The sequence below is a fragment of the Alosa pseudoharengus genome, unplaced genomic scaffold, assembly GCF_046254945.1.
Source record: "Alosa pseudoharengus isolate Yale_2024_CS ecotype anadromous, Long Island Sound unplaced genomic scaffold, YU_APseudo_1.1 YU_APseudo_1.1_scf_15, whole genome shotgun sequence".
NCBI classification, from domain to species: domain Eukaryota; kingdom Metazoa; phylum Chordata; class Actinopteri; order Clupeiformes; family Clupeidae; genus Alosa; species Alosa pseudoharengus.
In genome coordinates this window covers 38,181,085-38,193,584 of record NW_027468620.1, presented here as the reverse complement: position 1 = coordinate 38,193,584, position 12,500 = coordinate 38,181,085, and the positions used below count along the sequence as shown (strand labels likewise).

The 12,500-nt window shown below is 46.0% G+C and overlaps 1 protein-coding gene across 3 annotated transcripts in view; it reads right to left on the bottom strand.

Annotated features, from left to right (window-relative positions):
* Positions 1-12,500, bottom strand: part of ubr2 (ubiquitin protein ligase E3 component n-recognin 2) — a 97,929-nt gene that overhangs the window by 34,289 nt on the left and 51,140 nt on the right. The window contains exons 28-33 of one of the 3 annotated variants that reach the window (XM_076286385.1): positions 10,562-10,642; positions 10,160-10,344; positions 9,248-9,447; positions 7,683-7,776; positions 7,247-7,405; positions 4,302-4,393 (exon numbers count right to left, since the gene is read on the bottom strand). The exons of the other annotated variants lie outside the window; for them this stretch is intronic. Of the exons in view, the coding sequence (XP_076142500.1) occupies positions 4,302-4,393; positions 7,247-7,405; positions 7,683-7,776; positions 9,248-9,447; positions 10,160-10,344; positions 10,562-10,642 (811 nt within the window). The remainder of the gene's footprint in view (positions 1-4,301; positions 4,394-7,246; positions 7,406-7,682; positions 7,777-9,247; positions 9,448-10,159; positions 10,345-10,561; positions 10,643-12,500) is intronic. 3 annotated transcript variants of the gene reach the window in all.

Here is a 12,500-nt window from a genome sequence, read left to right as displayed (position 1 = left end):
GGAATCATTACCAACAACCCAAAACACACTTCACCACACACACACAAATACGCTTCACCACACACACACACACACACACACACACACACACACACACACACACAGACACACACGTTTGGACACATACTTCACCATACACACACACACACACGTTTGGACACAAACGGGGCAGCAGTGGCCTACTGGTTAGGGCTTCGGGCTTGTAACCGAAGGGTTGCCAGTTCGATCCCCGACTCAGTAGGAAAAAATGTGGGCGGGGGAAGTGGTTGAGCACTCTCCCAAGCCCACATCCACGGCTGAAGTGCCCTTGAGCAAGACACCTAACCCCTCACTGCTCCCCGAGCGCCGCTGTAGCAGGCAGCTTACTGCGTCGGAATTAGGGTACGCCTACACGAAACCGCCGGGTGAATTTTCTCGTAACGCTTTCACACCTTTAACGACACCGGCAAGAAAAAACCTCGCGTGAACACACAGAGGTGTAACCGGCTAAATGTGCTGTAGTGCATATGCCAGACCAGTCGATGGCGCCGGCCGTGCAGAAGCTTCACGTTTAATTTGCGTGAATCGGGTAGAAAAAAACATTGTTGAAGCAGTTTGTTAAGCAGTCGCATGAAATAAGGAGACTACAGACAATTCGGTTTTCAATTCAACTGTTAAACTAATAAAGTTAATTTTCAAGGTATGTGACTGCTATGTGAAATTTCAAATGCTTAGCCTACACATTGCTAGCCTGACGAGCCAGACCCACATTAAAATGTAGGGTCTGGGCACTCACCGTACGCAATGCTCAGTCCGAGGGGCGGTGTGAGCGACCGGGCGGTCAACCCACGTGTTGGATTGTGAGTTTGGGTGGAAATGGAGAAAAAGGCACTTGCAGGAGAGGTTGGATGTAGCTTCTGTTAATTCCAATGATTTATTTTTTATATATATATATTCAAAAATAGCAACACTAATAAACAAAATACTTTTCCCTACCAAAAACAAACAAAAATAGCACAAACAATGCATAGTCCAAAGTATCAGCATAACACATAACTTACTCTGCCTCACAACAGGAGAGTCCACCTACTACGCCCCCTTTGGGAACTGAGCTACCCCATTAAATAGCCCCAGCTATTACTGTCAAATGGGGATAATTGAGGCACACCATTGAGCTAGGGAAGTACTCAGAATAGGGCTCACTAATACATAACATAAATCAACATAACAATGATATAGAAAACAACAGAAAAGTATATAATGAACAAACCATATGTCTGTTATAAATATGTACCTAACCACAAGGCATAAAAAAACAAAACAACCAAAAGAATATCCTAAACACCCCTGTAGCATAATGCCCTGCTCCCTACCCTTGCAGAATGTTTAAAATAACCTGTCCCGGCGCGGAGCGCGCTTCCGCAATGGGACAGTGACAGAGGTCGGAGCGTCAGGAAGTGTTGTGAGTAGATGTATGCGTTAACCAGATTATGGGCACTATACAGACGATATGACATGGCAAATGGACGACAAGCTAGTGGGTACCACACTATGTAATTGTTATTGACAAGAATGAAGTTGGTAATGACGTTGTAATGAGTGAATGAATGAATGAGCGGAATCGCGGCAAACCAAACAATGGGTTTACAGCGTGAACGAACGCCAAACCGGCGGCAAACACCCGACACCAACAATAAAACCCCCCGTACATCTCTTGTATAACGCAAAGCCCACCGTACATCTCTTGTATAACGAAGCCCACCGTACATCTCTTGTATAACGCGAAGCCCCCCGTACATCTCTTGTATAACGCGAAGCCCCCCGTACATCTCTTGTATAACGCGAAGCCCCCCGTACATCTCTTGTATAACGCGAAGCCCCCCGTACATCTCTTGTAGAACGCAAAGCCCCCCGTACATCTCTTGTAGAACGCAAAGCCCCCCGTACATCTCTTGTATAACGCGAAGCCCCCCGTACATCTCTTGTAGAACGCGAAGCCCACCGTACATCTCTTGTATAACGCAAAGCCCCCCGTACATCTCTTGTATAACACAAAGCCCACCGTACATCTCTTATATAACCCAAAGCCCACCGAACATGCAACAACACTTAACATCACAAACAAAACATTTTACATTCAAAGAGGGACGCAGTGGGGAAGTGTGTGCGTCTGTGTGCGAACAAATTAGTCTCTTTCTCTCGTGTCTGCGCTTGCAGGGCAACGCGGATGAGGTAGTGAGAACGATAAAGTTCAGTTTCTCACAGGCGGGATAATCAGTTGTCTTTCAAATTCCCTCTGCACGCAATAGGACAGCGGCAGCGCTATGAGTCCCATGCGTTTCCCACCAGCGGAGCTAGTTGGCTAGTTCAAACGTTTGCCAACTTAATAAAAGCTTAACTCGTGTCACACTGTTCGCCAACAGCAACATCCATCTTATTTGTTTACAAGTAGCAGGGAATTTAAGCCAAACAGTTGCAACTCTGCCATCAATCATTATGTTAAGCCCACCTAACGACTCTATACACGATTTCATTGGCCTGATTGAGTTTCGATTTCTGGAGCTCACAAGCCAACTGAGAATTGACTAGCCCTGGCAGCAAATGTAATTCTAGATCTAGGCTAGATTTCTAGATGTAAGTCTAGATTTCTAGGCTAACGCATTGCATTAGGTCTGAGCACCACTGGAGAAAACATTAACATAAACATTAACATTAGCAGTAAGCTAATGTTTAACTAAGTTAAGCTTGTGCTTCTAACTTAACCACAAAAGGCAGATAGGCTACATTGTGCACATAAATCATGACAGGGGAAAGAAAAAACATTTTAATATGATAAATAAATGGTTTGGTTTGTTTTGACAAGCAGCATGTCAGGTCGAGTGCCGTGGCTGAGTTGAGAGGTGGGGCTACAAGCAGCATGTCAGGTTGAGTGCGGTGGCTGAGTTGAGAGGTGGGGCAGCATGTATGACGTCATAAAGTTGCCGGCTTCACACCTACAGGCGTCTACACGGCGAAAGTTAGCCGGCGGTTTCAAAAGTTCCCACTTCGGAAGCCGGTTTCAAAAACTCTCGGTTACAGTCTCCTAAACTGCCGGCGTCGTGTACACGCAAGGCGTAACCGATAACAAAACCTCACTGGTTTCACAAAAACTGGCGTTGTGTAGACGGCCCCTTAGTGTGTGCTTCACCTCACTGTGTGTTCACTGTGTGCTGAGTATGTTTCACTAATTCACGGATTGGGATAAATGCAGAGACTAAATTTCCCTCACAGGATCAAAATAGTATATATACTTATACTTCACCACACACACACACACACACACACGTTTGGACACTTCACCATACACACACACACTTCACTACTTACACACACACACACTTCACCATATACCTGTGCTTTGACACACACTTCATAATACATGTTTTCTATCTCCGGGCCACACTGATGAATATTAGCTAAAGGCTACGCTAACTACATGCTTCTATGAATATTAGCTAAAGGCAACGCTAACTACATGGTACTATGAGTATTAGCTAAAGGCTACGCTAACTACATGCTACTATCAATATTAGCTACAGGCTACTATGAATATTAGCTAAAGGCTATGCTAACTACATGCACTTATGAATATTAGCTAATGACTATGTTACATTCACAATCTAAGGTTAACCATTTAACTACATGCTACTATGAGTATTAGCTAAAGGCTACGCTAACTACATGCTACCATGAATATTAGCTACAGGCTACTATGAGTATTAGCTAAAAGCTACGCTGCATTCACAATTTAAGGTTAACCATTTAACTACATGCTACTATGAGTATTAGCTAAAGGCTACGCTACATTCACAATCTAAGGTTAGCCATTTAACTACATGCTACTATGAGTATTAGCTAAAGGCTACGCTACATTCACAATCTAAGGTTAGCCATTTAACTACATGCTACTATGAGTATTAGCTAAAAGCTACGCTGCATTCACAATTTAAGGTTAACCATTTAACTACATGCTACTATGAGTATTAGCTAAAGGCTACGCTACATTCACAATCTAAGGTTAGCCATTTAACTACATGCTACTATGAGTATTAGCTAAAGGCTACGCTACATTCACAATCTAAGGTTAACCATTTAACTACATGCTACTAGTATGTTTACCTCATACAGTTTGAGACAAAATTAACTTCGACACATTGTTATAGCAAACCTATATGTCACTTTGTAAACTCTGCTGAATTTCTCTCACAGACAGATACACACACACACACACACACACACACACACACACACACACACACACGTCTGGTTGCTAGGATACTCACTGGTGGCTTTGGCCTTCCTGTGGGCAGAGTGAAGAGACCTGACCTGCTGACCAATCGTCTTCAGCCACGGGCCCAGTGTGGGCGGGTCACAGCTGCAAAGAGAGAGAGGGAGAGGGAGAGAGAGAGGGAGATAGAGATAGTGAGAGAGATAGTGAGAGAGAGGGAGGGAGACAGAGAGAGAGAGAGGGATAGAGAGACAGACAGAGAGAGGGAGAGATAGTAAGCCTCAAACATGACAACATTCAGAGACAAACTACTGATCCATTTTAGTGGCTCAGCCTGCTTAAGGCAATCATTGCACACACATACACAGACACACACACACAGTGATAAAGTGATCAATTTTAGTGGCTTAGAGTGCTTAACAACCACGCCACCCTCAATACTCTAAACACACAACCGCCTTCACCATGGCTACGCCTTCACCATGACTATACCTTCACCATAACTACACTTTCACCATGACTACGCTGGAATCCTGCACTACGCCTTCACCATAACTACACCTTCACCATGACTACGCTGGAATCCTGCACTACGCCTTCACCATAACTACACCTTCACCATGACTACGCTGGAATCCTGCACTACGCCTTCACCATGACTACGCTGGTATCCTGCACTACGCCTTCACCATGACTACGCTGGAACCCTGCACTACGCCTTCACCATGACTACGCCTTCACCATGGCTACGCTGGAACCCTCACTACGCCTTCACCACAATTACCCATCAGCCAAAGCGCTGGCGGCCCTACAACTGTACAACCGCCACATAGGGGAACTCAGGGCACAGAGTGACACTGGCGTCTGATTGGTGGAAGCAGGGCTAATAGTGACACTAGCGTCTGATTGGTGGAAGCAGGGTTAATAGCAGGGCTTTGAACCGATTTTTTCCCCCCAATCGGTTCGTTCCGAACAGAAACGGAATTGTAACATTTCCGGTTATGAGTTCCACCAATAAATTGACGTTCCCGAACCGGTTAGAACAAAAAAATACTGTTCCCGGAACGGTTAATTTCGTTCCTGTCAGCTGTTTAATGCTATAGAATTGTCACATCTTTCTCATCCAGCTTAAACCAAATGTAATAATATTACAACCATTATTACATAATAATAATTATATTAATAATAATAATAATAATAATAATAATTAAATAGGCCTACAATTATTTCAAATGTGAAGTTTATTGTTAAAAGAGAACATTTCCACACAAACATAACAACATTATTAAGACACGTGGTTATGCCACTCGGGCAACAACAAATTGCAACTGTCGGGGGGAAAGGCCATCCAGTAGGCCTAATGTTCGCTAGTCCATCATTAACGTGGAGTCGACAAATATAGCTATTGATATTGTGTTTGGAATGAGCGTTTTAATTAACGATGGATCGTAATTTACCTCTTATTTAAGATGTGGAGTGGAGACTTTGTAATCCACCGCTCTCTCTCCATTCAGTCAGCGAATGTCTGATGTGATGTCACACAGGAAGTGAACCTCAGCCGTCATGGTAACGTGCGCAGGAAAATAATTACTTACTTATTTTTTTTAATTAATTAGGCAACGAAAACTTTGAGGAACGAAATAAAACCGGTATTAACCGGTTACCATTATTTTTAAATAAGTGTTCCTGTTCCAGAACATAAAAAATAATAACGTTAATGGTTTCGTTTCTGTTCCCTGTAAAATACAAAAAGTTCCCGGTTTTCGTTTCATTCCTTGAACCGGTTCAAAGCCCTGGTTAATAGTGACACTGGCGTCTGGTGGTGTGACCACTGGAGGGGACAGGGGATTGGAGCACAGGTGGGCTCTGCGCATAATCTCACACACACACACACACACACACACACACACACACACACACACACACACACACACAGGTGGGCTATGCGGTCATAATCTCACACACACACACACACACCTTCGAGGCTATAGAGGCAGAATAGACCTGAAGGAGTTGGATGAGGATTAGGTGTTTACTAATTTGGACTCTGTATGTGGATAAGTGCTCCACATTTCTACTCTGCTTTACTCATATGTACTTGGTATCAGTCAGGCGTCGGCAAACTTTATTTTCAAATTTGACCAAAAATGTAAAAAGTAATATTATGGGGGCCACAACAATATTTAAGCCCTTTAAATGCAAGCAGTCTTCAGCCTATTGGTCTGAATTAGTTTGTTAACATTACCTGAATCAAGGGGTTAACAAATCAATTTTTAAAGAGTTTAAAGGACACAAAGATGTGACATATGACGCCTTCAAATAAACATGTTTTTTACACATTTTACGTGGCGTAAGCTACGCAGGCTACATGCAATTTTCATAAGTAAATAATGTAAGGATGTCTTAAAGTTTGACGCTGTTGTAAAAATATTTTAATCTTACAGTATTAATGTAAAATATTTTTACAAATACTTTATTAATTTCTATTTTTAAACAAAGCCAAGGAGCCAACAGGGAGAGGCCAAAGGGTTGCATTGCAGACCCCTGGCATCGGTGAAGACAAGACTGAAATGTCGACCCCAGCTGGTATCTTTCACTGAACCACATTCAGAGTTCAAGGTGATTACTGACAGCCTGGGAGAACTGGCAGCTAGTCTCCCTCACAGTAACTAACTCTGTCTCTCTCTCTTTCTCTCACACACACACACACACACACACACACACACACACACACACACAGTAAAGGATAACTGGCTTGCAGCTTAGCAGGGGTCTGAGAGATGGTTACTGGATCAGCAGGTTCGCTAATTCCACCTGTAACAAATATATCCACAGCCTACCAAGCTCTCGGCCTGCTCAGAGACCTCCCTCTGAACACGCAAGCACACACATACACACTCTCTCTCTCCCTACCCAGAGGCCTCCCTCTGCACGCACACACACACACACACATACACACTCTCTCTCCCTACCCAGAGCCCTGCCTCTGAACACACACACCTGCTGGAGGTCTTTTTGAGGGGCAGTAGGGGGATGACTGTGTTGCTCAGACATTCGCAGAGTGGACACAGGAACTCTCCGTTCTCCACGTCGTAGCTGGTGTGCACACGCAGGCGCTGCTGACGCCGCTGCTCCTTCGCCTGCACCGCCTCAAAGTACCTGCACACACACACACACACACACACACACACACACACACACGCGCACACACACACGCACGCACGCACGCACGCGCACACGCACGCACGCACGCACGCAGTCAAATACACACATCCAGATCATTGTCTCAAAGGTTCATGCACACAAACATCCAAGGTCACCTGGCACAGCAAATAATAATCTCACACACACAGAGTACATAAAGTGTGTTCCTAACACACACACACAACCCACACAGACAACCCTCAATCTCCACCACACACACACGCGCCCCTACCTCTGCCAGCAGTGAGAGTGCATGATGTGTCCACAGCTTCCTGTGTGTGTGCCGATGGACAGGTCAGGATGCATGAAGATGGGATCGTATTTCTCTGCAGAAAGCAGAACACACACGGTCAATGACACACACACACACACACACACACACACACACACACACACTAATAACATACACACACTCGCACACACTAATAATAACAACACTCATTCTTAACACCATGGCATTTAGCACAACACACAAACACAAGATCAGTCACTGGCTGCAGGTCAAAACAGGGCCGTGGGAAGTGAGTTTTGGTTGGGGGTGCTGTAGTCTGGGGGGGGGGGTGTGTGTGTGTAAAAAAGTTATTGTATTTTATTTAAACGCCTTTCTCTGCTAATGGACAACAGCATACTGGCATTGCATGACACACAGCACAGGCATACATCACTGTCAAGAACATTATGGCTAAAAAATGCGACAAAATGTCGCAAACCACAGATTGATACTAACGCAAACAAAGTAACCGTCTGCTATCTGACGCTACACTAGTAAGGTAACAAAGTTGCTGTAGCCTTGCACCGAAATCGACGGTGAACACGTGAAATATAAAACTGTTGAACACCAACATTAATAAAACGTAATAATTATTGACGCTTCTGACATGGGTGTCAAAACAGGCTAAAGACCCTATCGCACAGCATATTAGACAGAGCACATTGACTCAAAACATATGCATAACATAGGCCTACACAACGCAATATTCATAGGCTAGCCTACATTAAATTGATCCACATATCACAAATATAGCCTACAACAAATGCTGACATCATAAACGCACAGTGTAGCCTTTAACCTACACTTTCAAAAAGAAGAGAAAGAACGCTCTGAGGAGGCCACTGAAACAGGCACGCAAAGACACAGATGAATAAGTTCATCTACCTCGCTGAAGAGAGCTCTTGTTTGTGGATGGAGCTTACTCAGTATCCATGCCACCTTTCACCGTGGTGCACCGAGACTCCCCGATAACACTATGCATCATTTTAAGTTGAAGATTGAGGCGGCCCGTGTTCAGCTCCTTGGGAAACTCACGGTAATATTCAGCTACTTAATATGGCATATTGTCATACCATAAAGCTAGCGTCATAGGATATCTCCCTCAGGTTTGTTTTGTTAATTTGTTTAGTTTTTGTTTAGATCTCCCAGGTCTAATGTAACATTTTTAGTGCATAATAGAATAATAGACAGGGGGACGGAGAGCTGCTTTTTTTTCTGATCGTGAGTGGTATGACACATAAATACGCGTGCTTTCCTGCAGGGGGTGCTGCCGCACCCCCAGCACCCCCACTTCCCACGGCTATGGGTCAAAAGTGTAACCACAAACACACATACACAAAACAGAGCGGCCACCGGTTGTAAGTCACATGCGTGTGTGCAAACACACACACACACTTGCACACACACTGACCGGGGTCTGGTTGTAAGTCACATGCGTAAACACACACACACTTGCACACACACTGACCGGGGTCTGGTTGTAAGTCACATGCGTAAACACACACACACTTGCACCACACACTGACCGGGGTCTGGGGGCAGGCGCTGGCGGTTCTTGGACATGACGGTGGAGCGCTGGACGAAGGCGGCGAGCACCATGGCTCTGCCCTCGGGCCGGATCTCCTGCTCCTCCTGGCACAGGATGCACGTCACCACCTGCTTGCGCTCACACACACGCGTCCGCCGCGGCCCCACACACACCAGCGCTGCGTCTGCACTCGTGGGGCTGCCAGGGACATGGGGGGGAGTAATGTGTGTGTGTTACACCATCACCTCACACTGTGAGAAGCAGTTATACACACTAGCTGGAGATGGGTCTGTTAGCAAGGAAGCTAAGGCATTGACTCTGTGTGTGTGTGTGTGTGTGTGTACCTGTGTTCCACTGAGGTGGATGCAGAGGCCTCTAGCTCGTCCAGGCTGGTGTGTGTGTGTGTGTGTGTGTGTGTGTGTGTGTGTGTGTGTGTGTGTGTGTGTACCTGTGTTCCACTGAGGTGGATGCTGAGGCCTCTAGCTCGTCCAGGCTGGTGTGTGTGTGTGTGTGTGTGTGTGTGTGTGTGTGTGTGTGTGTGTACCTGTGTTCTACTGAGGTGGATGCAGAGGCCTCTAGCTCGTCCAGGCTGGTGTGTGTGTGTGTGTGTGTGTGTGTGTGTGTGTGTGTGTGTGTGTACCTGTGTTCCACTGAGGTGGATGCTGAGGCCTCTAGCTCGTCCAGGCTGGTGTGTGTGTGTGTGTGTGTGTGTGTGTGTGTGTGTGTGTGTGTGTGTGTACCTGTGTTCTACTGAGGTGGATGCAGAGGCCTCTAGCTCGTCCAGGCTGGTGTGTGTGTGTGTGTGTGTGTGTGTGTGTGTGTGTGTGTGTACCTGTGTTCCACTGAGGTGGATGCTGAGGCCTCTAGCTCGTCCAGGCTGGTGTGTTTGTGTGTGTGTGTGTGTGTGTACCTGTGTTCCACTGAGGTGGATGCAGAGGCCTCTAGCTCGTCCAGGCTGGTCTGCTGGAACAGCTCCTTGTTCTCGTTGATGAAGTGTCTCTGCATCTCCGACATCTGAGCCATGATCTTCTCCCTCCGCAGACGGGCCATCTCAGCCTTCCTCTTCCTCTCCGCCTTGTCCTTATCCCGCACCGTCTACACACACACGGGCACACACACACACGCGGGCACACACACACACACTATGAAAGTTAGTTTAGCTGAGGCCTACTGCATTAGCAAGTATGAATCTGCAAACACACACACGCACACAGACAGAGACACAGACACAGTTTTGCGTCACCTCTGTCCTCCATGGTCTGCAAACACACAGACACACACACACACGCACACACACACAGTTTTGCGTCACCTCTTCTTGGCTTTGTCCTCCATGGTCTGCTACAGGAGTGGTGGCGGTGCGCTCCCGCATGGTCTTAATGCTCGCCACCGTCTGTGCAGAACAACACACACACAATGAGGATCCCATGTAGGACACACACAGACACACACACAATGAGAATCCCATGTAGGACCAACACAGACAGACACACACACACACACACACACAATGAGAATCCCATGTAGGACACACACACACACACACACAATGAGAATCCCATGTAGGACCAACACAGACACACACACACACACACACAGACACACACACACACACACACACACACACACACACACAATGAGAATTCCATGTAGGACACACACACACAATGAGGATCCCATGTAGGACCAACACAGACACACACACACACACAATGAGGATCCCATGTAGGACCAACACAAACACACACACACACACACACACACAATGAGAATCCCATGTAGGACACATAAACACACACACAATGAGAATCCCATGTAGGACACACACACACACACACACACACACACACACACACACAATGAGAATCCCATGTAGGACCAACACACGCACACACTGAGAATCCCATGTAGGACCAACACACACACACACACACACACACACAGACACACACACACACAGACACACACACACACACAATGAGAATCCCATGCAGGCCCAGAGCAGCACGGTCTGCTGTATGTGTGATAACAGGCACAGTAGGCCCAGCCGTAGGCAGCATGAGTGATGTTCACTCGCCCCCTGGTGGCCCTCCAGAGTACTGCATGAGCAGAGTGGATGAGACTCAGGAAGTAAGTGTCTAGGAAGATGCCATGCTGAGGAAGAGGATGGTATGTGGCACAGGCTGAGGAAGAGGATGGTATGTGGCACAGGCTGATTTCTGGGCCACCCTAAACGCTGGGCCACTTGGTGCAAGAGCGGGGGCTAGGGGTGGGGTCAAGGTGAAGGCAGGGTCAACCCGTTGTTGTGTGTGAAGTCGAGAAACATGATAGAATGGAATGCCTATGAAAGCACAGCAGTATTTGCTAGTACACCAAGTTTAGAGATACCGGTTACGTCCGTATTAAAGATGTTTGCCTGTCAGTTAGGCTAACTCTGTCCAGAGGTTGCCATGTAGCACAGTAAAAAGTGAACTTTTGAGTTAACTACCATAGACAAGCGTCCCTCTAAATTAGACCTATTCCTGCCAGCGTGTTTTATGATATCGATAGTGTGAAATACTTAAAAAAAACTATCGTAAAAGCTCCAATTTTAGCCCCTTTCGTTCGGAAATTCTAAAACAAAGATGTTTTTTAATACTTCGAAATAACATTTGATAAATGAACCTTACATTTTCCAGTAGCCATAGACGTGTAGATTTGAACAAAGTCTGGTTTGGTTCTTAGCAGGAGCATCTTCTGCCTTCAAAACCCTATGTTCTTTACTGTGCGCTCGGAGTGCTGGGCTGGTGGGTGGGCACTCACGCGACACACGTCATGAAATCAAAATTCCACCGGCGCTCCAAGCGAATGTGTACACACAACACTGTTTACAGCTCTTTGAGTCACGGTAAATGTCATTTTATGGTACATAGCTCATTTAGATAGGCTATACGTATGTTGTGTGTGCTTGCGTTTTTTTAGGAATCTGCCATCTTGGTTTGTATAGAAATGAATATTAAGTGACATACACGTCAAAGGACAGAAATAGGGGACTGACTTCGTTCTGCGTTTCCTGTTTGGAAATGGGTGGTATTGGTGACGTTTTCACAAGCGAAGGCGTGTCGAGGTGTAATGGCTCTCGTGGAGACTCTGTTAACTTTCCAGCTGACTACTGAAACCTCACGGCTGTTTAGGCTGCACATATTAGCCATTTCCCTGTGCTCACTCTCACTGTGCAGGTGTGCAGTGGTGTGTGTGTGCAGGTGATGAAA